The sequence below is a fragment of the Thermoascus crustaceus genome, assembly GCF_041956765.1.
Source record: "Thermoascus crustaceus strain CBS 181.67 unplaced genomic scaffold VTN00scaffold_4, whole genome shotgun sequence".
Classification (NCBI taxonomy): Eukaryota; Fungi; Ascomycota; class Eurotiomycetes; order Eurotiales; family Thermoascaceae; genus Thermoascus; species Thermoascus crustaceus.
Window position 1 is genome coordinate 1675540 of NW_027192530.1, and position 22185 is coordinate 1697724.

At 50.7% G+C, this 22185-nt stretch overlaps 9 protein-coding genes across 9 annotated transcripts; 4 read left to right on the plus strand and 5 right to left on the minus strand.

Moving 5' to 3' along the window:
• Positions 1 to 605: 605 nt before the first annotated feature.
• On the minus strand, positions 606 to 2733 carry VTN00DRAFT_7184 (uncharacterized protein; the record flags this gene model as incomplete). The annotated part of the gene is made up of 5 exons (XM_069433903.1): positions 606 to 655; positions 762 to 1161; positions 1336 to 1395; positions 1441 to 1542; positions 2233 to 2733. 5 exons carry the CDS (start codon positions 2731 to 2733, stop codon positions 606 to 608), a joined length of 1113 nt encoding a protein of 370 aa, XP_069287238.1.
• A 798-nt stretch (positions 2734 to 3531) lies between these two features.
• VTN00DRAFT_7185 (uncharacterized protein) lies at positions 3532 to 4715 on the minus strand (the record flags this gene model as incomplete). The annotated part of the gene is made up of 3 exons (XM_069433904.1): positions 3532 to 3662; positions 3750 to 4074; positions 4218 to 4715. 3 exons carry the CDS (start codon positions 4713 to 4715, stop codon positions 3532 to 3534), a joined length of 954 nt encoding a protein of 317 aa, XP_069287239.1.
• Positions 4716 to 6172: 1457 nt separating this feature from the next.
• Positions 6173 to 7983, plus strand: VTN00DRAFT_7186 (uncharacterized protein; the record flags this gene model as incomplete). Its single annotated transcript, XM_069433905.1, has 7 exons — positions 6173 to 6289; positions 6359 to 6379; positions 6441 to 6498; positions 6580 to 6864; positions 6909 to 7246; positions 7313 to 7415; positions 7487 to 7983. 7 exons carry the CDS (start codon positions 6173 to 6175, stop codon positions 7981 to 7983), a joined length of 1419 nt encoding a protein of 472 aa, XP_069287240.1.
• Positions 7984 to 9296: 1313 nt separating this feature from the next.
• Positions 9297 to 10067, plus strand: VTN00DRAFT_7187 (uncharacterized protein; the record flags this gene model as incomplete). Its single annotated transcript, XM_069433906.1, has 3 exons — positions 9297 to 9328; positions 9383 to 9511; positions 9749 to 10067. 3 exons carry the CDS (start codon positions 9297 to 9299, stop codon positions 10065 to 10067), a joined length of 480 nt encoding a protein of 159 aa, XP_069287241.1.
• Positions 10068 to 10127: 60 nt separating this feature from the next.
• VTN00DRAFT_7188 (uncharacterized protein) lies at positions 10128 to 11467 on the plus strand (the record flags this gene model as incomplete). The annotated part of the gene is made up of 3 exons (XM_069433907.1): positions 10128 to 10521; positions 10678 to 11265; positions 11370 to 11467. 3 exons carry the CDS (start codon positions 10128 to 10130, stop codon positions 11465 to 11467), a joined length of 1080 nt encoding a protein of 359 aa, XP_069287242.1.
• A 1096-nt stretch (positions 11468 to 12563) lies between these two features.
• On the minus strand, positions 12564 to 17861 carry VTN00DRAFT_7189 (uncharacterized protein; the record flags this gene model as incomplete). The annotated part of the gene is made up of 4 exons (XM_069433908.1): positions 12564 to 15041; positions 15097 to 15198; positions 17503 to 17715; positions 17814 to 17861. The coding sequence occupies 4 exons, from the start codon at positions 17859 to 17861 to the stop codon at positions 12564 to 12566; spliced, it is 2841 nt and encodes a 946-aa protein (XP_069287243.1).
• Positions 17862 to 19366: 1505 nt separating this feature from the next.
• On the plus strand, positions 19367 to 21109 carry VTN00DRAFT_7190 (uncharacterized protein; the record flags this gene model as incomplete). The annotated part of the gene is made up of 1 exon (XM_069433910.1): positions 19367 to 21109. One exon carries the CDS (start codon positions 19367 to 19369, stop codon positions 21107 to 21109), a length of 1743 nt encoding a protein of 580 aa, XP_069287244.1.
• A 90-nt stretch (positions 21110 to 21199) lies between these two features.
• VTN00DRAFT_7191 (uncharacterized protein) lies at positions 21200 to 21463 on the minus strand (the record flags this gene model as incomplete). Its single annotated transcript, XM_069433911.1, has 1 exon — positions 21200 to 21463. One exon carries the CDS (start codon positions 21461 to 21463, stop codon positions 21200 to 21202), a length of 264 nt encoding a protein of 87 aa, XP_069287245.1.
• A 70-nt stretch (positions 21464 to 21533) lies between these two features.
• On the minus strand, positions 21534 to 21752 carry VTN00DRAFT_7192 (uncharacterized protein; the record flags this gene model as incomplete). Its single annotated transcript, XM_069433912.1, has 1 exon — positions 21534 to 21752. The coding sequence occupies one exon, from the start codon at positions 21750 to 21752 to the stop codon at positions 21534 to 21536; it is 219 nt and encodes a 72-aa protein (XP_069287246.1).
• Positions 21753 to 22185: the final 433 nt, after the last annotated feature.

A 22185-nucleotide genomic window follows, 5' to 3' on the forward strand; every position in this document is an offset into this window, starting at 1 on the left:
AGTAGGTGTAGCAGCCACGAGCAGGGCATGTATCAGTAGTCCCAAACACGGGGTCGCATCGAGCAGGGCAGGGATCATCCACTCCCGAGTCTTTACATATCCAATCGAACGGACTGGAATTAGAACAGTTTGATTCTGGGTAATCCTCGGGTGGGATTACATCTGAATAACTGACATCAAAGCTGGTTGTGTTAATATCGTCGGTTATTAAGAGCACACTACCGTACGGAGATTGATATGTTTGACCGTAGGCATTGATGCAGGCACTGTTATCCAAGTGCTCAAGCTCGTCGTTAAGTGCCTTTATGTAACTCCGTGAGAGTCCGGTTTACCTCAGGGCGATTATCCTGAATATTCAGGGCAGTGGATGTTCTAAATGCCTCATTAACAGTCAAACTCAAATAAGCATGGGCAGATTTGGTTGAGAATATTGCCGTTATACCTAACATACGTCAGTAAGGTGGCCAATTGCTATTGTGCCTCCTGCTTACAGGAGGTGCAGAGGCAGAGAAGACAGGACCAGGAATATCCACAAGATACGGTTTCTTTTTGGAATTCTTATCAGATTTCGGACACTTGAGATGCCGACATCAAGCCATAAGCATTTACTGTGGGCCTTCTCGACATCTCTCCTCGTCGGCGCAGACAAACATTGCTGTGGCAGATGTTAGCCTGAAAAGAACAGATATGCCGAACACAGAATCGCTTAACATTATGAAAGGTGAAAAACTGGCTAGATACCACTACATAGGTATACGTACCATGCAATAATTGCTTCCACTTAACAGAAAGAATGTTGATGAGCAGATGTCCTCCCACACTCAATTGATGGACCTTTTCACAGTCGCCTTCGTAGAGGGTTCTTATTCCATCCTCATTTTCGCGATGGCCAAGGCCCCATAGGGTGAAAGCCAGATTGGTCACAAAAACGACAATGCTGGCTACAGAGCCAGTAATTACGCCCAACTTCCAACCTGACCATCGCTGGCTGAGCGAAAGACGGCTGTTCTCCTTCTCAACGTCACCGCGCTCAGTGGTAGTGGAATCTTCAATGAGAGGTCTCTGCTGATCTTTCTCTGCTTGGCGCGTTGATCCTCGTTCCCCAGCTCCGAAGTCCTCGTCATGGCGGTGTCTTTGATCTGCCACGGAGTCCACTTGATGCTGCTGACAACGGCAAGATTGTGCAGAAAATAAAAATAGGAAAATACGCATGGGGAAGTGAAATGGATAAAGTTCCAATTCGTGAATAGTGTAGCGCTTTATTTGTATACTCAGGGGTTATGCAGTACTATCTAGGCGGGACGCCTGAAGAGCGGTGCGATGTACTGTACTTACCATGCAACGGCTGTGTATTCCATAAGTGGCAAGGATGAAGGCACTTGCAAGTCCCCGTGTCTACTTGCGCATCTGTTAACACATGTTCGGGTACTGATAACTTACAAGTGCGTCACCCTTGCCTCTTAGAGGTTGGGGAAAGAGTTGGAAGGGCTTACTGCGGAATGGGCTAATCAGGAAGTCTCGAAGGAAGGGGACATTCCGCACCTGAAATGATGGAGATTAAGAGCTGAGACAACATGAAATGTACTTAGGTGCTTAGTATCCAATGGTAGCGATTTATGCCATATAGACTGGTATATGTGCGAGATTGGCTTCCCTGTTAATTTCCCGTCCAGCATTAACAGACAGTCTCTTCAAGATCAAGTCCCAATATATAGTAGCGCCGTCAGCACCATTCACCCCTGGGTATCTGCTAGACCATCTATCTGCAGGCCAGGAATCATCTGCCTAGCAGATGGACCACCCAAAAGTATTTGGATGTCCTCGAATTCGTGTTATATCAAGCTGATCAGTCGCATGATAGGCAATCCATGGCTCCCTTCTAAAAAACCCACGTGCCCAAGGTTCGGTATTGAATCGAGCACGTTGCCTCGAAAGATATCCATCCATCCACCCACATATACAACAATAGACATATATAGCCATGATGGGGTCATCTTAAGCGATGAGTCTCTTAGCTGCCGATATGTTGTGTGGAGGGAATGTGCACTGAAAACTCCCGCGTCAGTTTGAAATATGGCGGCGCTGATGTGACCGAGCCGTTCATCAAGATGATGCTGTATGACCACTTCCCGTACGCAGATATCAACTTGACCCTGAAATCAAATTGCCATCCCCGTCCCGATCCTTGTTGGCCCTCCACTCCCCCTCCCCCTCCTTCTGCCCCACAAACACCTCCTGCTTCCAAATCTCCGCCTTCTCCTTACACTGCTCCAGCACCTCCTCCCCAGCCCTCCACGCCGCCCGTCGATGTCCCGAACTGACCGCGATCGCGATCGACGCCTCCTTGATAGGCACCGTTCCCAGCCGATGCGTGATGCTAATCCCCGTCAACTTGTGCTTGGACACGGCGTCCTTAGCGATCGTGCTCAGGGTTCGCAGGGCGAGGGGCGCGTATGAGGTGTAGCTGAGTTGGGAGACAGCGCGGCCTTCGAAGGAGTCTCGGGTCGTGCCGAGGAAGAGGACGTTGGCGCCCGCGGCGGGGGAGCTGACTTGGGACAGAATCGCATTGGTGTCGAGCGGTGAGTAGGTGAGTTCGATGTGGATGTTGGATTCCGGGAAGTGGAGGGTGCGTGGGTAGGTTGATGGGTCAAGGTGTGGAGGCACAGAGGCGGAAGAGTCAGATGTTGACTGTTTTGCAGTATGGAGATCTCTCGCCGTGGCGGACGGGTCCATGGTCTCAGAGTTCGGTTTTCTTGTTTTCTTGTTTTATTTTATTCCCACAGAATTGAAGCTGTATCTTCTGGCCTGTAAGGCTCAAGGTTGTGGTCCAGAGGAATGGATATCTTCCCTGTCAACAACGGCGGGCACGGGCCGCTTCCGTCAAACAAGCTGATAGATTTAGAATTGTCCGTGAAGCCAATTGCTAGTGTTTGATCCCTGAAATGATGGTAAAATGTGTAATATGTATGAGATCATAAGCAAAGATAACCGTCGCGTAGTCATTTATCAAGTAACGAACGAGGCCTCGATATGTATTGAAGGTCTCCGCGGGGAAGGGAACGCACGGCCTTAGCGGAGAGCGGCGGGGCGGGCAAGCAGAGATACGGAGATCCGTAGATAAGCCGACAGGCCGGCCTTTTTTAGCCGCTCCACCGATAAAATCGCGGCAGCTATTTACAGTACTGCTCAGATCACAGACGAGTTGAACTCAGATTGCAATTGTTGTAGGTTATTCTAGGATAGCTTCCAGGCGATGCGTTCAAGCCAAAGTAATCTGTGCTGTCGGAATGTCTGCTAGGGTTGGCTGGAAATCAATTGCCAAATTTCACTACTTTCACTTTCAAGAGTGGCATATCGGATATTCCAGAGATAGATTTGATATGCTTGAAATATATTCTTATACATTGAGGGAAATGGAATGATACATAAACTGAGAAGGGTATGTCATAGCTTACATCCTCTCTTCCTCTGCTGTCATAATGCTGATTCATAAATGCAGCACATATCTCCGTACCTGATAGCACAGACTGCTTAAGCCTCTGGAGCCGTGTTGAGTGGCTTGCCTTCTCTCTTCCAGTCCTTGATGTGCTCCATAATAACCTTGGTAGCGGACTCGGGGGTGTCCTGGCGACCGATACATTCAACAAAGTCACCATCGGGGTCTAATAAATTAAGAACAAATATTGTTAGCAAGTTGACAACCTCGAAAAATTATATAGAGCATTGAGCAGGGCCAAGGCTCAACTCACCCATCAGGTAGAAGTAGATGCTGTGGTCCACCAGATAGTCCTCGCCAGGCTTGACGTTCTCCGGGGTACTGAAGTACACTCTGTACTGCTTGCAGACATGCTTGACTTGCTCGTACGTGCCAGTCAGGCCGATAATGTCGGGGTGGAACTCGCGCAGGTACTTGCGCAGCACCTCGGGCGTGTCGCGGGCAGGGTCGCAAGTAATGAAGATGGGGCGGAAAACATCAGCACCGCCGGCAGCCTCGCGGACCTTGTCGATGATGGCGGCCATCTTGTCAAGCTCATCAGGGCAAATGTCGGGGCAGTGGGTGAAGCCGAAGTAGACCTGTCGGGTTGTACGGAATTGGTCAGCATGCTTCAATCACCGGCGATGGATAGCAAAATTCGGTGGTCGAGTAGTCTCCAAGACAGCACTTCTCGAAACGCCAGTCGAATGCCAGCAGAGAGAGAAAACAAGGGCTAACTCACAAAGCTATACTTCCCCTTGAGCCTCTCCTCCGTAAACTCCCTCCCGTCCAGATCCTTCAGCACGAACGGTCCGCCAACCTTGGGCTTCCCAATTCCCTTGCTCATTTCTGTGATCCGCTTCCGCTCTAACCGGGCCTTCTCATACTTGAAGTACACGATCATGCTAATTCCCGTAATGACGAAGAGCAGCGCCGCCTTCCAAGAGAACGGGCCCGTGGTGCTGCGCGCCTTGAGCTGCGCCATGGTCTTGGCCTTAGAGCGGGATTGAGAAGTCGAGAAGAAACGGACAGACGGTGAAGCATTGGGAACACGCGCCGACAGGAGAAGAGGAGTCCGGGGAAGGCTGGTGTATGTTCTGCATTGCGATTGCGGCCTCGCCCGGAGGTGGAGGGCCAGCTGTGACGGGAAGGGATTGCGAGATGCAGCGTGCTCAAGGGGAAAGAGGGACAGGTGAGATGCCTTTCCCAGCATTTTGGAGATAGGACGAGAGGAGGCCATTGTCTCTAGCCCACTAGGTCCGACCTGTCGGAGCGACTGTTGGATTTCTTGAAGCCGGAGTTGACTGCCGCCGCACCGAAATCTCCAGATCTACTGCGCCCAACACGGTTAGGCGCCGTGATCGTCAGGAATAATGATAATCCGTGATCCCCCCTCTTTATCACGTGATAATGAGGACATTATAAGCCTTAGGCATCTGATTTTTCTCGAGAAGGGGCTCTCAGCTTGAAGGGTGTAGAAATGCTGCAATTTAGCTACTGAACTTGTATCTAAATCTTTAGAGATATCTGTTATGACGTTAAGGTATAGGGATTTTTATAGAAAGCTTTCCACTTCGGAGCAGTTATACATCAAACTCCACGACATTCCAGAAATGTCCCTGGCGGTGGACGGAGTAGCCTCGACTTAGTCACTTTGAACCATGAAGTTGACTTCTCCTTGGCCCTGACCGTTGTAATACATCTGATGGACGCCATCGAGGGAAAGACTTGATTCGACATCGCCCTTCACGTGACATAAGATTCTCCTCGCCGGTTCGTGTTCATCATGTAAACAATGAGCCCAGGTCAGAAAACAGTGCTCCAGACCAGACACCACCGATCCTGATACCTAATCGCCTTTGTGCGAACTCATGAGAGCGCCAACCATATTCGATAAGACATCGGTAGCAGTCTGCGCGTGAGCATCTTGATATGACAACGGTCGTGGAGTCGAAGCCGTCAATGTGGTGTCGCTTTGCTGCCGTGCTCGAAATGACCAAAACTGCCTTGGTTCTGATAGAGGCCATACCGTTCCTTACGGGGCAAACTGCTTGTCAACGTTGTGGCCAGCATGACTACTTATCTAAGATCTTCATCACGTCCTAAGAAGAAGACAGGATCACAATGAGACAGATATATGGCAAGCCTGGCCACCATGCCTCGCGAATCGACCACCCTTGGCACTATGGACATGGACGTGCCAGCCCCTTCGAAAAGCAAACCGATACGCGTACCGCTAAAGTACGGCCTAAACAGATCCCGTAATGGGTTGGAAATAGGCCAAGTACCTACCCACCTAGGTCATTGACAGAAAATAGTAAGAATTGAAGCAATGACCACGCGCAATTCTGCCGGAGAATAGTCACCGAGTGCGGGTCCTTTCGTGACACCTAGTAGCTTGTTGCAGCTCAGCTGAAATGTGGCTCTCCGAGCATCGAGCAGGCCGGAACTTGAAGATCACCAAAACTTTCTACAACCGATCTCTTGACTGGGTCCAGCGTCGATCGGTACTATGGATGATCCATTGTGTGCAAGTTTGCCTTACGGTGTACCTACCCCATCCTGTTGCTGCTCGGTCTGGTTAAACGACAATTGTTGAATATATCCTCATGTCTGTCGTCTACGTACAGCACCTTGCTACCGGCGCAGTTGTCACCAGAAAGTCGACTACAGCGCATAATCCTCTATACAAGCAACATGAACTCCTGTATCAGCAGATTTCTGGACCCGTCACGCAAACAGCCTCCCTGGCTGTTGCATCTGCGCTCGTCTAGGGGATTTATCATCGCCACTGTTTCGATGTCACTTTTCACGGTAATTCTCTCCGAGCTCATCGGTCCATGAATATACGAGATCAAAGCTGACTGAGCTTTTCTTGTCAAGGATCTGTTTCTCTATTCTATGGTGCGCTGGGCCGCTTATGATGAGCAGGCTCTTTGAGAATGCTAAACTTTATTTTCTCCAGATTGTTCCTATCATGCCAACTGTTCTGGTTAACCGGGCGGGAGTGCCATATAAAGACAGTATGTCATTATTGTGAAACTTCTCGATTGGCAGCTTGCCAATTTCTTTGTTCCATGCTTACTTGGATTCATCTTTCTTAGGAGAGTTGTGGTCAAGTGTCATGCTGATATCCGAGGCTGCTGCGGCCGTTGTTTCCAGTCCTATCTTTGGATATGTGATAGATGTCTCTGGGACACGCAAGTTTCCGTACCTCCTTGGCCTTATTCTGCTTGCGGCATCCATGGCCGTTCTCACGGCTGCGCGGTCACTAGCTCCATATATCATCGGACGAATATTACAGGGAGGAGCCGCATCCATGGTGGCAGTGGCAGGTTTTGCGATTGTGACAGATGCAGCGGAGTTGGGGAATCTAGGCCAAACTCTTGGTACCTGGGCTCTGCATCCACACTGGGATTTATGCTAGGTCCAGTACTGGGAGGCCTGGTCTATCACTCCGGGGGTTATTACGCCGTATTTGGAATGGCCTTTGCCATTGTCGGTGTTGACTTGTTGTTGAGATTGGGAATGATAGAGAAACGGCTGGCGGACCGCTGGACCAACTCTGCAGAAGACAGCACAGGATCCGAATCCGAGGAACAGGCACAGAATGGGATGTCAGCCCTCACCAGCAGCAAGAGAGTCCAGTCGCAACAACCTGACAAGGACCATGGCAAGTTCGCAATATTGAAACTCTTGAAGCAGCCACGGATCCTGATCGCCATGTGGGGTATTCTGGTTCAAGCACTGGTGATAGGCGCTTTTGACTCTGTACGTGGTCTTTTTAATGATATTTTTTTTCTCTCATCTGCTAACAGCTCGGTTGCCTTCCGACAGACTCTTCCTGTCTTCGTTGAGACGACATTTGGATGGGATGCTTTCGGCGCCGGCCTGATCTTTCTTCCCTGCGTGCTTCCGGCTCTTCTTGAACCCCTTTTTGGCAAGTTACACTCCCTAGGTTATAGACTCAGATCTCGTCGTGTGCATTGTCTGACTTACTTTTCGACCTAGGTTACCTTTCTGACCGATTCGGAGTCCGCATCATTGCATTCACAAGCTTCGCGCTCCTAGTACCTTGCCTCGTCTGCCTACGCTTTGTGGAATACAACTCACTGCAGCAGAAGGTTCTCCTGTGTGCCCTTCTGGCTTTGGTCGGCTTATTCGTTGATCTCAACAAACCAGCCCTGATCGTGCAGATGCAGCAGGTGTTAGACGACATGGAGCGCAAGACGCCAGGGATCTTTGGCGAGAAAGGCGCGGTCGCGCAATGCATGAGTCTGGAGATGACGACGTACTTTGCGGGAGTTTTGTTTGGTCCAATGTGGGGAGGATTTGTGATGTATCGTTCCGGCTGGAACACCATGACATGGACCCTGGGATTGCTAGTAGGCGTGACGGCCTTGCCGATGCTCTGGCTTGGTGGCAGACCGCCGGCCCACAACAACGACTCAATGGAGGATAGAGAACAGGAACCCGTGGGTCCAGATCTTGCCATCTCAGAGAAATAAAGGCAGTTGGAATGTTAGCCAATTTATCGGGTAATTTAGCATCTTGTATCCATTAGTGTTACTGTACTAAGAATAATTGAAGAATCCCGAGATCGGCCGTCCTGCAGATCGTGCCAGCTAAGGTTATGTTAGCGCAGTACTACTCTGTACATTATCCCACCCTATATTGCTAATTTGCTAGGAAAATACCACCTAGCACTTGGGTATGTACAAGTGTACAAGTCGGCAGAATGGATCCGTAACTTCGGGATAACGATTGGCTCTAAGGGTGTACTGTACAGTATTTTCTGATTACAGGCTACACGCACGAGATCCTCTGCTAACCTTATGAACAAGTACGTATATACATTTTACGTACAGTTCTCTCCAATCTCTGAGATATTAACATATCTGTTCCTTTTTTTTTCATGGGAAGCAATCTGAACCGCAATAACCTACCTAGGTTAATGAGTCTGCAGCGATCGTCGATCTCACCCCACCACGGTTGTACGGAGTAACTCGATCCAGGTGCGTGTACATCAGTCACTTCATATGATGGTAGTGCCAGCTGTGCTGGCGTAAATGCGGCTCTCGGCTTCTTCCATTGAGGTCAGCCTTTCCCAATAGTGTCATTTCCAATAGTGTCGGAAGAAAAGCCTATGCTGTAAAACTGCGACGACCGTCGTGTACACATCGTCCCTTGAGGCTTGGGGAGTGCACCAACAAGCGGTGAGACTGCTCCCCGATCTGTACTCCTGGCGAGCTGTCCCAGGTCGATTGCCCGCTAGCCCTATCTATTTAAGCTAGTACCTATCTCTCTGGCTTCTCTTAAACAGTTCCATACTAGGTTATTTCAGCTAAGCTCACAATAACCCTCTTCGAATGTTTCCAGCCATCCATGGATCATCCAACCAAAACCTACTGTGTAATGTTCTGTATACAACCTCCACCCAAAACACAACTTTGGCTACACTACTGCTACCTGGTACTTATAACCATACAGGGAACAGATTCAAAGAGACGTACGTGGCTCTTTGTCTACAGCCGATCTTACCGTTGTTTTTGCGAAATAGAGACTGGCCTTCAATTGAAATCCTACACCGTGGGGAGTTCCTGCTGAGCACCTCGTATCTATATATTCAGCTCGTTCTATTTGTGACATAGCATGGCGGGTCTGTAGATCTGCCGATGTGAGTATCTTGTGCCGACACAACCTTAATTATTTGCCGCATCTCAAAGCAGTTGGAATACTATGTCAGATGCTCAAAAACAAAAAAGGTCCTTAGCACGTACCTCATTCACTCATGACGTGTTTGGCTTCATATAAGCCACGTATGGTTCAGTGTAGATCGCTCCCAACAAGCCGGTAAGTTTAGTTACCTACCGAAATACTTACTCTTAGTAGTTGATGATTATGCAGGACCCGTGTTGAGGCCCTCCAGCCTTCATCTTGCGTGTCCAGTTTGGGTCCATTCTCGGCCCTTACCCAGTCTGAGATTGACTATTGTAGTCGAGCAGGATGGCAGCTTTACGTAAATCTCGCATTTGCGTAAGCGGTCCGAAAAATAGCGAGCTGAACGAAGCAACCTGTGGGGTAGGTATGTATGTAGGTATAACTAATTCAACTCATCACACATCGATAAAAGCTGCTGATATGCACTTTTCCTTTTCTCTCCAAAGAATCACATCTGTTCTGCACCTCTTTTCATACCTACATATCTTGCCTTTCTCTATAAAGTATCAGTCCCTATTATTTCTATCCTGTTAGGTCTATTAACTTTTTCAGAATCATGGATCTCCTGTCCGCCGCCAGCAGCGTGGCCGCTTCTTCTTCTCCCTCATCTTCTTCCCCCTTGGGCAAGATAGACGCTCCCAGCAAGAGGAGCGTGGGATCTCGCAGACAGGATGCGGAGCACTTGATCGACCTGGCGATAGAGAGTCATATTTCACGGATAAACAAGTACGGGTGTAATAATGTCGGGGAAGACGAGTCCTTCTTGCAGATCTTGGAGAGGTCTGTCGGCAGCATCAGCGCTGGAGGCGAAATCTACCGGGAGTTCAACCGTTCTATGGTAATCTCTTCTCCCATCACTGGCATTGATTGATAAGGAGTGCTGTGCTGTCAAGGACGCTGACAACAAAAACACCGGGTACATATAACAGCCATGAAATGCAACTCCGACCCGACATTGCTGAAGCTGCTCGCGGAGCTGGGCACCGGCTTCGACTGCGCTTCCGTCGAGGAGATGCGCTCCGTCCTGAGTCTCGGCGTGGACTTGTCCCGGATCATCTTTGCGAACCCATGCAAGGCCGCATCGGCCCTCGTCTTCGCGCGCAGGATGAACGTTCTCAAGACGACCTTTGACAACCTGGACGAGCTCGACGCCATTAAGGCCTTCTTGCCCAATGCGCAGCTCCTCTTGCGGATATTCGTCGATAATGACGGCGCCATAATCAAATTGGGTGAGAAGTTCGGTGCGCCGTTGGAATCGACTCGTGCGTTGCTTTCGCGGGCGTGGGAGTTGGGGCTAGATGTTGTCGGAGTAAGCTTCTATATTGGTGAGGAACTCCTACTCCTAACTAGGTTACTTTATTTAATAATACCTGCACATTAATCACTAAGTCAACTGGATGGGACGGCCGCATGGATATTCTGCTGGGACGGGGTATTGTTATTGATATACTGTACTAACCTAAGTATTTTATACTCCCTAGGCAGCGGAGCCACAAATCCCTCCGCTTTCCGTGACGCGATCCAGCAGGCAAAGATCGTCTTCCAACAAGCCAAAGATATAGGCTTCCACATGACCATCCTAGACGTTGGGGGCGGATTCCAGGACAGGAACTTCGAGAGCATGGCAGCAACCCTCAAAGAGGCCGTCAGGACTGCCGCGTTCCCATCCAGCAGCGTCTGTGTCATCGCGGAACCGGGGCGCTTCTACGCCCGCACCGCCTACACCTTGGTGTGCAAGGTCATCTCCCGGCGGCGGCAGATCGGGGAGACCGCGAGGAAGAGAAGGGAGCCGGACATGCTGTACCAGAACGATGGCGTCTATGGGAATTTCATGAACGTGCTTATTGAGAAGGAGGTTATGTCTCCCACTCTGGTGGTGCCGCGCAGCAACCTGAACCAGAGGACGAGGACGTATGATGATGGAGAGGCAGGGGTGGGGAGAAAGCGCCGCGAGCATCGATATACCATCTGGGGCCCGACCTGCGATAGTGTAGACTGCGTTGTCCGCGAGACCGCGCTCGAGTCGGAAGTCAAGGTTGGCGACTGGCTCAAGTACAAGAATATGGGAGGTGAGTTCACTTCACTATTGTCTCTGCCTTGATTGATTGAATGCCCCTCCAATGTCTACCTTCACTGTCGTTGCGAACCTACAAAGCTAAAAGCTCGACCCCAGCATATACGAGCACAACCGCGACACGATTCAACGGTCTCACGAACGACCACAACACAATTCACGTCAATAGCGAAGCACCTCCCCTTGACTTTTATTAATTTTATACCTCTGGAAATGTCAATTTCGTCGTGATTATATAATCTCTTTCGGTCTTTGGCGGAGAGAATGAGTTTGGTTCCATCAATTCCAATCCGATGATCAAAAATATTCCAATATCCAAAAGATTTTCCATCCAATCGTCTACATATCGTTCTTAAAATCAACTGAATTCACAATTTCCAATGCCTGTTCACTTGAAGTCTGTGGGATAACTTGTCATGTCATGCATTAGGTATGTTTGGTGACCAGAACGCTGGGGTGGACACTGGCTCTCGCATATGCTGTGTTGCATGTGTATTCTTGTAAAGTACATCTACTCGGATAGATCCATATATACACTCAGATAATTATCTGGCGTCTTAACTACCTAGATTTGGGGACCACCGTTGCTGCTTGTAGGCTAGCCAAGTTATCAGCTTCTTGTCTGTCCTGCCGTCGACGTCCATCGATGGAACAGAAGCGAGGTAACTATCAGCTTATCCTTTCTCTGCCTCGTGTGTCACACAGTGCAGCAGCTCTCAATTGATGTAAACTCTTCCAGTATTTCTCAAACACAGTTCAACAGCCTGCAAATCGTCATCGGATTATGATGTTCTAGAATTATACAATACAGATCATGCTGGATGCCTTCGAGAGCGCTTTTTCTTTGCTCCCATCTCGATAGCCAGGCCTTGTTCATCAGGGCGAATTAGAACCATAAACATAATCGAAGACCCATGTATAATGCTGAATTTCCACGCCCAAAAATCAGAGGTAAAAAAAATCAAACGGCGCAGGTCACAAAAAGAGTAAAAAAGAAAAAGGGAAAAAAAACCACTCGAACCGGAGAATAAAAAATATGAAGTAGAGGAGAAGATAATAAGGGTTAAGAATAGAGATAAGGAGACTCCTCACAAAGCCTGGATGAAATGAACCATGCTTTTTATCGACAAGACAACAGACGAAGAAAAGCCGACGTATGTATGCCAACAAAGCAAAGAAAAATATGCATTTTGAAGAGAAAGAGCATACCCGCCATTAGTGAAGCGCATCGTGTGCGACAACCTGGGTGTCCAGGACGCGCTTCCTTGAAGATCTTCCAGGTGCAAAGGCCGCTCACTGCGCACCCCTGCTTGCTTGACTTGCACGGCTGGGGCTGGTCCTGCTTCTCTCATCCTCCTCAATGACGTCGCTCAGCCGTGTGGGATGTCGATGACGAGGGGTGACAGAGTCCCATCCAGTTCCCACACCCCAGCCGGAGCCGCTGTAGTCAGGAGTGTATCCTGAATAAAGGGGTGTAGTGGCGGTGGGCGCCGACACAGATTCATACTCGCCACCACTGGTATAATGGCGGCCATACCCTTGCTCCTCTTCCGGCTCCTCGTCGTAATCGCTGCCCTCCGACATGGCACGAGGGTAGACAATTTGACGGCCCTGAGTATCGTGACGGTAACCCCCATCAGGGTCGACGGCATAGTCCTCGCCCGTATTATTGCCCGTGCGTGCTGGATTTTCAGAGGTGGACGCGCCGCCCTGAAGAGCAGAACCCTCATGCTGGTAAAATCGTCCTGTCGACTGCCCCTGACCGTGAGAAGTCGTTGGACGAGCGCCCGACATGGTAGTTGACGCGGGGGTTTGTCTATAACCCCGCGGACCTGGTTCGGGAAGTGGTCGTCTAGGTTCTGTGAAGGGGTCTGTTTCGGTAGGTGAAGCAGGCTGTTGTTCGTAATATTGACTTTCCTCTGCGCTCTCAGTCGGCTGCTGGCCTGCCTGGCCCCCCATACCTGTCGTCCCCGAACTCCCTGGGTACGGACCTTCTCGGGTTGGAGGTCGGTTCGTCCCTGTTTGTCTGGGTATCATGGGCACGACCTGCACGCCGCCGACCAGGGTGGGCTCACCATTCCGAAGAGAAGCCGTACGATCTCGCTCTTCCTGCTCTCTTCGACCAAGTTCTTCCCACGCTCTTCTGGCTTCTTCCTTCGATATTTGGAGCTCACGGCGCATCTCCTTGACCAGTTCCTCAGCCTTCTTCTTCTCGCTTTCCATTTTACGTAGGGATGCGACTGCCTCGGCGCGTTCCTGTTGTTCTGCTCTGAGTTGTCTCTGGAGTTCTGCTTGGGCCTCTCGAGCCCGTTCCTGCTCCGCGCGAGTGTCAAAAAACCACCGCTGAAACTTGCGCTCGGAGGAAGCACGCAGGCGTTGCAATTCTACCACAGCATGGAAAAGATTTGCTCCAGCAGCAGAGAGATCGGTGATTTGACGGGACATTTGCTGGCTAAGAGGGTCTCGGCTCAGCTCCTCGTTGTTCTGCTCTAGTTTCCTAATCCAATAGCCTGTAAGGCCTTCCCAGTGAGAGGACAATGTCTCCCACCGTTCGAAGGCATGAGGAAATGGTGCTCTACGTGGCTGTTGGTGAGGTTGCGATGCTGCGGATTGGTTTGACTGGGCCTGCGTTGGCTGTCCTTGGGACACGCCAGGAGCAGCCTGAGGAGCGGCTTGGGCCGTCATCCCGGGACCTTTCGTTTGAGTATGCAACTGCTGCTGTTGGGAGTAAGTGGCAGAGGTTGGAACGGGCTGTTGGGAGGTAGTCGGGACAGGTCTTGGTTGGCCCTGAGATACAGTTGCAGCTCGTTGTCGTTCTTGTGTCCCGCCGTTGCCCGTGACACGCGATTCGACCTCTGCATCTTGCCTACGGGTCCCTGCAGGCACAGGGGCCGTCTGCTGAAATCCTGTTGTTTGAGTTGCGTCTGCCCCAGCGTTCCGCTGGGAAGTTGTCTGGCCGGCAACGCCAGCAGCAGCATACTGTTGTGTCTGCGCTTGTTCCTGCTGCTGCCTCCACTCGGCTTCCTGCTGTTCTCTTTCCTTGGCTTCCTTTTCCGCTTTTTTGCGAGCCTCCCGATCACGGCGCTGCCTCATGATGTCTGTTGGGGTCCGAACGCCGCTGGGTGGGTGCGTGTGAACCGGCACAGGGCCCTGTCGAGAACCACCATTCTGAGAACGGACATTGCCTCCTAATCCAGGCGATCCTCCACCGCTGACAAGGTCAGACATCGAAGCGTTCACTTCTTCCCAATCCGTTGTAAAGGGGAACGGCTTCCGGATGCCTTCCTCGAGGACCCAGAGTATAGCAGAAGCGGTTCGTGGGGAGACACGGGTGGACCTAACAGGCCAGTACGAGTCAAGGTGCTGTTCTTCGGAATCGTGGGCTGTCGATTCGGCACCTTCGGTCTCCGCTTCCGAAAGAGCTGGGCGTATCGGGGCAGCAACAGCAGGGACCGGAGCAGACTGCGAGGTTATAGGGGCGACCCGTTCCGCAAATCTGGAGGACGCAGCGTTAAGACCTGCAACGTCTACCGGATAAGAGACTCGGCGGTTTTCGAGCCGCGGGGTGATCCTTCGCAGAGGACGAGGACTGCTGGGAGTGCTTTGACGAGGAGAAGGAGATTGAGTGGAAGGTAGAGCAGGGTGAAAAGTAGCAGACTGCCGCTGGCGTTGCCGTGAAAAGTTCGTAAACGTGGACGGTTCGTGAACTTCGTTGGACTCGTCAAGCGCTCTTGGGGTGTTTGAAGACACGGCGAAAGTTGGTTCAGGCGACTGTGGGGAGTTGGAAGACAACGTGAGAATTCAAGGGGAGAATGGAAGAGATGACACCGCCGGGGGCGCCTCTACCAGCTCTAGCGAGCGCAAGAGTCGCGGCTGCTGCGCCAGCAGTATCCTTGGTACGCGAAGCTTCGCGGTTGTAATCTTCGAGCTGCGCAGCGTCGAGTTGGAGCGGTGAAGAATAGCAGATAGGCACTTGTGAATGCACCTAGACAGTCGGGAAAGAAGTATGAGGAGCAGAATAGCACAGAAAGAACGGTTCAGGGAGGATGAATAGACTAAATCAGGCACAACGGTGGGCTGCTGTGGCTGGTCGAATGGGGTGAGCCGTGAGGAGGTGAGAATTGAGATGGCTGGGCGAGTCGCTGCGACGTCGAACCTGGCGCGACCTGCAGGACCTCCACAACCACGCAGACGGCGGAGCGGAGGTCATTGAGCAGCATAGAAAGACTCAATTGCGGGTTCTGGAGCGATGCCAGGCATCAGAAAACAGGTACCTCGCTACGACGATTGCACGGAGGTGGAGATAGGGTTTGACGCGGTGGATGTGCTGGTGACGGGGGAAATGAAGACGTACAGAAAGAACTTGGCGCTGTCGGGGTTGGCGCTGCCGACGCGCTCGCCCTGCGTCGACCTCACCGTGTCTTCTGCCTTCCACTGGTTGCCAACTCACCTTCTAGATCTTTTGCTGCCTGAGATGCTAAAAACCGCGACACTTCCGGTGAGTTGTAAAACAGCTGAGGCAACGCCGTGATGCGGTCAGTTTTTACCCACAGCAGCCTTGCGATGATGCAGCGTGGCCGGTCGCACAAGCTGGAAGAGCAGTAATGCGAACACACAGATCAAAGGCGGGATCAAGGCCGCCCGAATCAGCAGCTTGGGCAACGGTCCATAACAAGGCTCTGCACGAGATACACGCAGTGCAAGCGCCATCACCTACAGCAGTCCACCAGATTAGGCATCGGATGAGCTTAGGCCCAACTTCAGCAATATCGCAGGGCAGAAGCTGAAAAACAATGACCTGAGCTGGAAAGATCTGTACTAAAACGGATTGATGAGCTGGCACTCTTGACCGCACCGGAAATTTTGGGCGCAACCCCTGCAGATGGGCATTTCGAGTTGTCGCCTGGCTCCGACTCTTCAAATCTTATGATCGCCTTGACCTTCAATGGATCTCGATATACCTCGATCTGTTCGACATCACGAAGCGGTCCTGACCATGGTTCCTGTGCTCTTGGTACTGCGGTTCCAGCTGAACCGCCCGATGGGCTTCAAATCCCCACATTCTACGGAGCACACGAAGCTAAGTCAAACTTCATCTCTTCCTTTCCTGATCGATTTGCGATGCTTGGGACCTCCACAGAGGTTTGAATTTCGTCTTTGCCATCCTGATGGGTAGCCCCTATTTGAGTGCGGCCATTCGAGCGTCTTAGCCTTAATCTGCTATTCGGGTGTGAGCCAATCAAATCTTTCTTAGTAGTCTTTAATCGCAGCTTCCAATTATCCTACTTGAAAAATCGGGAGTTAACGAGTCTCTCGTGAGCAGCATTTTTCCCCAGTACGTATGTATGTACTCAGAGAAATCCGGATAGCAAGGCACGAGCGCAACTCAACCACTGCTTCTCGGGTTTGGAGAACCGAGAACGATTTTCTCAAGTTGTATTTGCAAGCTGAGTGGTTGTACTCGGAATTGTGTCGATGGAAGTAGCGCAAGATACCGATTTAGGGTCAAGAATAACAAGGATGTACTTTTCTGCAAAATCGTCATCACCATCCAGTTCAAGGAGTTCTAGAAACCGTGATATGTGAAATTGACAATAGGCAAGGGCATGGTGATCCCTCCCACTCTGGTGTACTCCCCTTAATTAGGAGACATGAACCATACCATCCCTCGAGGTAAACGTACCTTGCAGTGGCTTTCAATAAGGGAGTTGTCGCTCAAATTAGAAGTAGCAGTGGACTCTGCGTCGTGGATATATCCTCTGTCGTAGAAAGTGGTGTGTTGCGTTTTCGGGAATCTAAAAATTGGAACGTACTATAGCGTGAGAAATATATAATCCTACAGGCTCAAGCATCCAGCGACCTGTCTCATTGCTCGTCAAAATCAGAGATACAGATTTTTTTTTCTTTCCTTTTTCGATAGACAGGTTCGGAAGAATGGAGAAAATGTCATTAATGCATGCCCACAAATGTTTCTAGCTTATGTAGTCCTAGCTAAGGGGAGGAAGTTGAAGCACGGCGAGAGGTACGGATGCTGCCTTGTTTGAGGGCGGCGGTCGCCCCCCGCCCTAGCCCTCCAGTAGTCCTTCTGCCTTCCTCCGAGGTCCCAGAGATGAGCCTCATCCTGAAAAACTCTTCTGTCCTCACCGATACATTTCTCGTGCAGTCTATCCTGCACTCCATCTCTTATCATCGTCACCGTGTATCATGTTTGTGCGTGCTACATCAGATGCACAACATCTATGGCCCGGCGGCCAGGAGGATTCCACCCTGGATCTTCTGCAGTCCCGAAAAGTCTCGAAGGATGCGCCACCCTCAACAGAGCTGAAACGCCACTGTTGGCCTTGTCAATTGTCATGCGGCGTGGCTTGTCGCAGGTCTCGACCTTGAGGCGCTTGGGAACCATAAGATTACGATAGTCAAGATGCCCATCGGCCCCATCTACGCACTACGAACATGTCAGATCTGACCTGGATACTCTCCGAGCAGACATGGACAGCAAGGATGCAAAAGTACTATTTTAACCTGCCGTTTCCCCGTACATACATGGGATCCACCGGTTTCACCAAGCAGGTCTTCGTTGGCTTTCCGCATCGACAGGACGGGCTCCGATTCAGGCGTTTGTCTCCTATGTTGGTGAAGGCCGCGTTTACACCCGCATGGGAGACTCAGATTGGGCAGACGGATGTTTCCTTTGCTGTACCGTTAGCCAAATATGGCGACAGACTACTGCTAGTGTTCGCCCTTGAAACAGGTCTTCCATGTCCGCCACATGCTGGCCTTAGCACCAGGTGGAGGGTTGAAGCGCGCAGGGACCGTCCTGAGAAAACGCGCTGCTCGCAAGTAAACGGCCGACAGACGACGCCTTGCCTGCTTTCTCCACTCCCGAGTCGACCTGTCAACCCCCAAGACTCGACAATGAAGGGGAAAAAACAGGGCTGTTCCAAGCAAACAGTAACCTGGCTCCCGGGTCTAGGAAAAGTATTCCGCTAACAATAGCTCTTCGACTGACTCCAAACCTACGGCGAACTCTAGACCCCTCCTCCATCCGACCGGCCTTCCACTCCTTTTCAATGTAGACTACCTGGAATGCACGGTCTGGAGTGCCGTTGTACACAGCAACGATGTCGACGTTTAGGTGACGAGTACTTACAAATCCTACTCTAAAGTCCTTGATTTCGTCGCGGAGAGTTTCATTTTCTCATTCCTGGTGAATAGAGGGATCCACTTTATCGCGACCCAGCAAAACAATTAAGCAATGTTAGTGGCTGATCCGGAACTCTCCCGTGAGTATAGTACACCCTAGGACCGTCCGAGTGTCACATTCTAGACCAGACTCCCGTGGACCAAAGCTCTGGAATCAAACGCTCAGCCTTGAAGCTCCGACTAGCATGATGTCCCCAGCTGGTCCTGGAAGCTTCCCTTGCAAACGTCTGCCCTATCTGTGGTCTGTGCTACCATATTCGCTGGGTGATCCTCGTTGTCTTCTGAAGGTCAATAATTGGAGATCCTTTTCACGTCGAGCGTTTAAGCTCGACCATTTTCATGCTGTTTGATGGTTCATATTTGGTGGACAATCAAGCTTGTGCTATTGACTAATACTTCAATCGTTGTCCGCGCAACAGCTTTCAAGTTCTTTCTGTTTTGGGCGCTTTGCATGAACCCCGTATCGTCACTACTGGCTGAATCGAACGCCTCCGGATCTGATCCGGATACCTCCTTGCTCCGATCTAAACGACCTGCTGGCGTTTCCGCCAACCTCATCCCTGCAGAGGGGATGATGTAAGGTCTGATAGGACATCGCCGTCTGTGCGCTTACGGAGGTTGAGCTCGGTTTACACTCCTGTGCATCGGCATGCGGCTGTCTTTCTGTTAGCACCAACAGACTGGCTCTCCTTCATCGTTCATCCGCGACTATGCCTGTTCTCTCGAGGGGCTGGGTATAAACACATCCCTCCACCCTTGCAAAAAATGTTCTCCATCTTGAATTCTTCAACCCACTCTTTCGTCTGAAATCTGGGCGACCCACGTCTGGCGCTATTCCTTCTCATGGTCCAGAGATTGTTTTGATATTGTCGTGTCCATTGGAATCCTAGCTCATGGCTGGCGGGTATTCTCCTTTCCCAAGCACTCCAGAGGCTCTTGAGAGATCACGGAAGCGTTCTCAGGGAAAGGATCACCCGACATTGACTCACCAGCCGGTATCAGGATATACCCAACGGACAGACAATTTCAAATCCACGAGGTCCCTACCGACACCTGGAGACCCTAATTTGGACCCCTTCTATCTAGAGCGCGCTCTCGAGGACACCAGGACCTGGGATTCATACGGGCAGGACGATCGTGATGTGGGATTCGGTCAATGTGAAAACGGGTACTTCATGTCCTCCAACGTGAAGTCTGACGGGCAGGTGTCGCCTGTTCACTCCCGCAAGGATTCCCTTCATTTCCCGTCTGCAGGATATACGGCAGTGACTCCAAAGTTCGAGCTTGAGCACGACTTGTCCTATCTTCAGTACCCGCCTCCGAACTTGCATCAAGCGCCGCTGCACTACAGCCAGAATTCATGCAGCTCTATACAGACTGATGCGACCGGCATCACGCCTGATCTCACCCCCAGTAGTTCCTTCTCATCCGCATACTCTGTCCCTCACTGCCCAGAGGCGGTATTGAGAGCAACAGAGCAGCTGTATCTGAACAGCAATCGTGTCCGCTCAAATCGCTCCGGTTCTGCAGGTCGATTCTATCTACCAGCGGCCACTCCTCCTGCAACCCCACATAACCAGTCCCGGCCGACTACGCGTCCGACGACGCCGACAGAAACGACGACACCATACGTTGGCTCAGTCAACGCGTCTTTGGACACCCTCATAATGCCTGTTGAAGACCACCCGGCTTCTTCTGCAATTTCGCTTCGTGTCAAATCACGACCGAGTCTTCCAGACCTGAAGGGAAATCATAGCGGACCTAAGAAGGGCCATAATATCCAAAGCTCCCGCCCTCAGATAGACCCATCGACCATCTCCCCTCCTAGCCTGATTAACCCTGTCACCCTTGAACCGCACGCCTCACACCTCGATCATGCCTTTTTCATACCAGCCGATGACTATCCTACTCCGGTCCCGAGCCCTGTTGCCACGTCGCCTCCAATCACACGTCAGATAACGGCCCAATCCTCAAAGGGAAGACCGTCGACCTCAACCTCGGAGGCTCATTGTGAACAGTCAGTATGGGAGTCCGATTCAGATACAGAGTCCATCGGGCGAAAGTCACTCTCTCGTCGGGGTCCTATTGAGACCCTTCGCAAAGTCCGAAGTCGAGTGCAGCTACGAGTGACGAAGTCTGGGACCAGGCTCAACGGGGCAACTCATGATGAACCCGCAGTGGAGGAACCCCCTGCCTTACCCAACGACAACACCTTGTCAAGGTTATCCCAAGAGTCAAAGGAGACAAAGCAAACGGTCTGCGTTAATCCAACCACCCAACCTATTCCCCTGGTAGCCCACCAGACTCTGCGCCTCGTGGCTCCTTCAACTACATCTCTACCTCGTCCCCAGTCCCGATGCACGAACCACGAGGACGGCTGTAATATCGACACATCTACTGCTGCCGCTATTCAAGCGCAGACTAGGCGTCATCAGAAGTCCACCAAGCACGAGGAGTTCCCTAGCTTTGATATGGAAGAAAAGAACAACGGCCATTGCTACGAGTCGCATTCTGATCTCCGTTCATCTTTATCGTCGGACCGCAGAGGGATGCTAAGGAGGATCTGGGCAGCACTGCGAACGTTAAACTGTATTACTGGCGGGACCCACGAGACCTCTCGTACGAAGTCGGTATAATGAAATTATCCATTGACCAGGACCATTTATGATAGGCACCTATGGATGGTCGTGTCATGGTCACATTATGTGCCATTCACTCGTTATGTCTCATGATCCGTCGATGAATCTATCGATATTCATGGATGGTGGAATGATTAAGGTGTTTCGATGATGAACGACAGCGATGACAAGGATGAGATACGCTGCACGCCTCGATACGATAAGCGGCGCGGGAGGTGCATACGGGACTTCCGAAATGAAGACACGTATGATCCTTATGAAAGCAACAAAATTTGGGTGGCATCTTCGATTTGTTGACATGTTAGTAATACTTCGATCTCTTTCCCTCATTTCCCTCTCTTGGTCTTTCATGATTTTTCTGTTTGTCTCTTCACATTATTTCGTTTCTCTGCCCACATTAATTGTGCTATCAACTGCTCTGTCAGTCCTTTCTCTTTTCGTTGGTTATCTCGCCTGGTACGGTCTTTTGAGTTATCATTTCATTAATATCTATCTCAACGTCGTTTGATAAATGACCGGGTGGCCCACGTCGAGCAAAAGTGCTTCCTGGAGTCTGGTTTCGTACCTCGAGTTGGTTTCCGGAAAAGCTGGCTAGACAAAGGGGGGAGGGAAAAGCAAAAATTTCAACATCCACTATCATAATAGACTTTCCGGCAACGGATAGGAATATCTATACGATAGAATAGGATAGACGCAAGCCATGAACACGAGTGCAAGTGTTTTTAGGGTAGCGAGCTGAACGGAAAGTAAAGTTTGAATGCAGTTGTTGTCTCTTTGCCTTCTTATTCTGAGTCATCTGCGTAGTGTGCCGGTTACGGAACACGAACAACACTGCCATTTCGGCCGTTAAGTAGGTAGGTGTCAGTATAGTTATTAGCAGCAGCAGCAGGAAAAAACAAAGGTTTTGTCATCTACTATGACTGTATATTGCGTGATATAAAACTGCCCGAATTTTATCTTAGAAAGGTTGGCAACAAACTCTTTTTTTTTCTTCATCTCTCTGTACCGGAGTTTACTCGATAAATAACAGTCCTGGTGGTGACTACCTAGGTACTCAGATAGATCATAAAACT